Source organism: Amphimedon queenslandica, unplaced genomic scaffold (genome assembly GCF_000090795.2).
Source record: "Amphimedon queenslandica unplaced genomic scaffold, v1.1 AMPQUscaffold_11057, whole genome shotgun sequence".
Classification (NCBI taxonomy): Eukaryota; Metazoa; Porifera; class Demospongiae; order Haplosclerida; family Niphatidae; genus Amphimedon; species Amphimedon queenslandica.
The window spans coordinates 2290-5000 of record NW_003548698.1 but is presented as its reverse complement, the minus strand read 5'-3'; the positions used below and the strand labels follow the sequence as shown (position 1 = coordinate 5000).

At 33.8% G+C, this 2711-nt stretch overlaps 1 protein-coding gene across 1 annotated transcript; it reads right to left on the bottom strand.

Annotated features, from left to right (window-relative positions):
- Positions 1-3: 3 nt before the first annotated feature.
- Positions 4-2203, bottom strand: LOC100632013 (uncharacterized). Its single transcript, XM_011409896.1, has 8 exons — positions 1994-2203; positions 1644-1793; positions 1424-1598; positions 1223-1380; positions 1008-1178; positions 566-941; positions 238-361; positions 4-190 (listed from the first exon to the last, which is right to left on the bottom strand). The coding sequence occupies exons 1-8, from the start codon at positions 2201-2203 to the stop codon at positions 4-6; spliced, it is 1551 nt and encodes a 516-aa protein (XP_011408198.1).
- Positions 2204-2711: the final 508 nt, after the last annotated feature.

Below are 2711 nucleotides of genomic sequence, written 5' to 3'. Positions count from 1 at the left end.
CACTTACGTGGTCCAGTCGAATATAACTGGTTTTTCAGATGAATTTATCATATAGCATGCATTGTATTGGTGATCCATTGCAAGAGTTTTACAAGCATTCTTAAAACATTTCATACGAGATGCTATGTTTTTAAAGTAAGTATGCTTGCCCTCAAATCTCATGCACCAAGCTCGTACTAGAGGTCCAACCCTAAAAATTTAATTAGTATTACATTCACATATACTTTCAAAATTTACCTACGAATCCAATATGGATAGTGTATCATGTAATGCATCTTAGGGATTATATTGCAGGTTGGGTGCAACTCTTTAAATGCTTTGTGATGGTCGGCAATCATCACACTTAAGTTATCAATTGCCTCTTGAGGTAATGTGGGAGCAAATAAATAATCAATAATTGTCAGTAGCAAGCAAAAATTATTCCAATGAAGATCATTTTCAGGTACCAGATGCCCTATAATTAATGGCAATAGTCGTCCTAAGCACCAGTATTGAGATGCTACAAAAATACAATAATTAAACACATGCCATATACATGTACATACAATAATTTTTAATTAATTACCTGTTTGTTTTAAGGCATGATCAGACGACTTAAGAGTTTTGGAGGTAATAAGTGATGGTTTGTTGCTAAAGTCGGTACTTCCATATGGGAAAGATATTATAAGATCATTCATGTCATTCAATGAAATCAGTTTTCTATCAATGTACAGTTTCATCATCTCCTTCATCACATATGGCAGACAGCCTTCCAATACATCGTGCATTATATCTGGCACAAGACCATCGGTAATATGAAAATATTGAGATTGGTGAAAAACTGAATCTTGGCACAAGCCAAACGTTGATTCAATATGAGGTCTAGTAGCAGAAGAAGATAATGCAGCCACCTGATATTGATGGGTACTTCGATCACGAAGTTGAAAATCATGAGCATTAAACTATAAACATCAAAACATCATTTAAACAATTAATAATAAAAGAAATATATACAAAAACTAACTCACTTTATTCTGCATGTCTTCATTTGTTGTCATACAGGTGCGACATTTTCTATGTGCTGAAGCTAATGACTTATAGCCACCAAGGTACTGACTAGCTAGATTATCTCCTGGTACTAAAAACAGTGACCCATAAAACCTGGTTTGAGAATTTCCTGTAGTTACCACTAAACCATTCTGTAAAAAATTGTAAATTAATTTTTATAAAAATTAATAATTACTTGCTCCAATTCTTTAATGTCACTCATTACAGGCTCCAAAATTACATTTGGACCATATCTTACTAGTGTTTGAGATTTTGTTATGCAGAGGAGGTTGATACTTGAGAGCTTTGATCGTGACACAGGTGGTAGATTTCCCAGCATATAATAAAAAAGAGCTACAAATTTTAATATAGTATTCAAATTATTGAATTTACTTACCTAACTTATGTTTCTTAGTCCGAGATCCTAACGGATTACAAATTTCGACATCGTCATAATAAATAATAATCTGTAAAGCAGACTTATCAACAGAATACAAAGGATGAGAAGCATAATAAGCAGCATCACAAAAGTCTGACAATAATCCATCACAACGCTGATGTCCTCGAAGAACCTATATGTAATTAATTAGTTAGCTATACTGACTTGTTTTACTAACCTCAGATCTGACATTGTCATTTAAAAGAAGATCATGAAGTGACTTTAATAATCGAATATCATACACATAATCATGTACAGTTTTGTCAATACTTTGACATCCCTTTAAAACTTTAACTTTATGAGAGCCAACCTTCCTCTCAATAGGTTCCTATTAATATCAAAAAGCATGAACTGTCAGTTTTGCACTTTTGTGATAACAAAACTGGAAAAATCAATGTTTATGTAAGTTAAAATACCATGCAACTCAGACTGTAAATATAAATTTATAAAACAGGTTTTTGGACAGAATTATTTTATTCAGACATTTGTTACATGAAATATATTTTATAAAATGTGCATACCACTAACCTGTAGCTTAAGAGTATTCACAAAATATCTATGGCGCAAATATTTAGTTTCTAGACCACAAAAAGGTAACTGGGGGCTATTAAACACCTCATTAATCTTCTCTTCATGTGTTGGAATTTTATCACAAAGCTGCAACCGCAATTCATCCGTTCTGTTTTGTAGTAATAAAGAGATATCAGAAATAATGCTGTCTACAGCGATTTCAGACATTTTGTATGTCTGCTTCATTTTTAACAGGAGAAGTGCACTATGACGCTTTTTAAAGTCAATACTGACATCCATTAGAGCATCATCATCACTGGTTTTCACATTCCAAAATACTTGTCTGCATGGTGTCAATTGTTTCACTTTGAGCTTGTGCTGTTAGACTCAGTTCCAGTGTTGTCCGGTGCTTTCTGTACATGTGTTTCTTATAGGACAAATAATTCGTATAAATCCTGCAACATCCCTCTATTCCACAAACAACATGGAAATTTGCATCCTGTGAATGAATAAGGCCAACATGACGAAGAACTCCTTTCATAGTCGTGTAAGCAGCTCGATAACAAATTGGACAAAGGAAAGCCATCTTGCAGTTGATTAACACTATAGACACGCCTTCTTATTCTTATTAACGCCATTAACCACAATACCACGTTTTGCCAACAGTGTGTCAGGTGCTAATTACAGCTGCAGTGAGCTACTTTGCAATGGAAATGGCTCAGGAAAAAGTAGTACT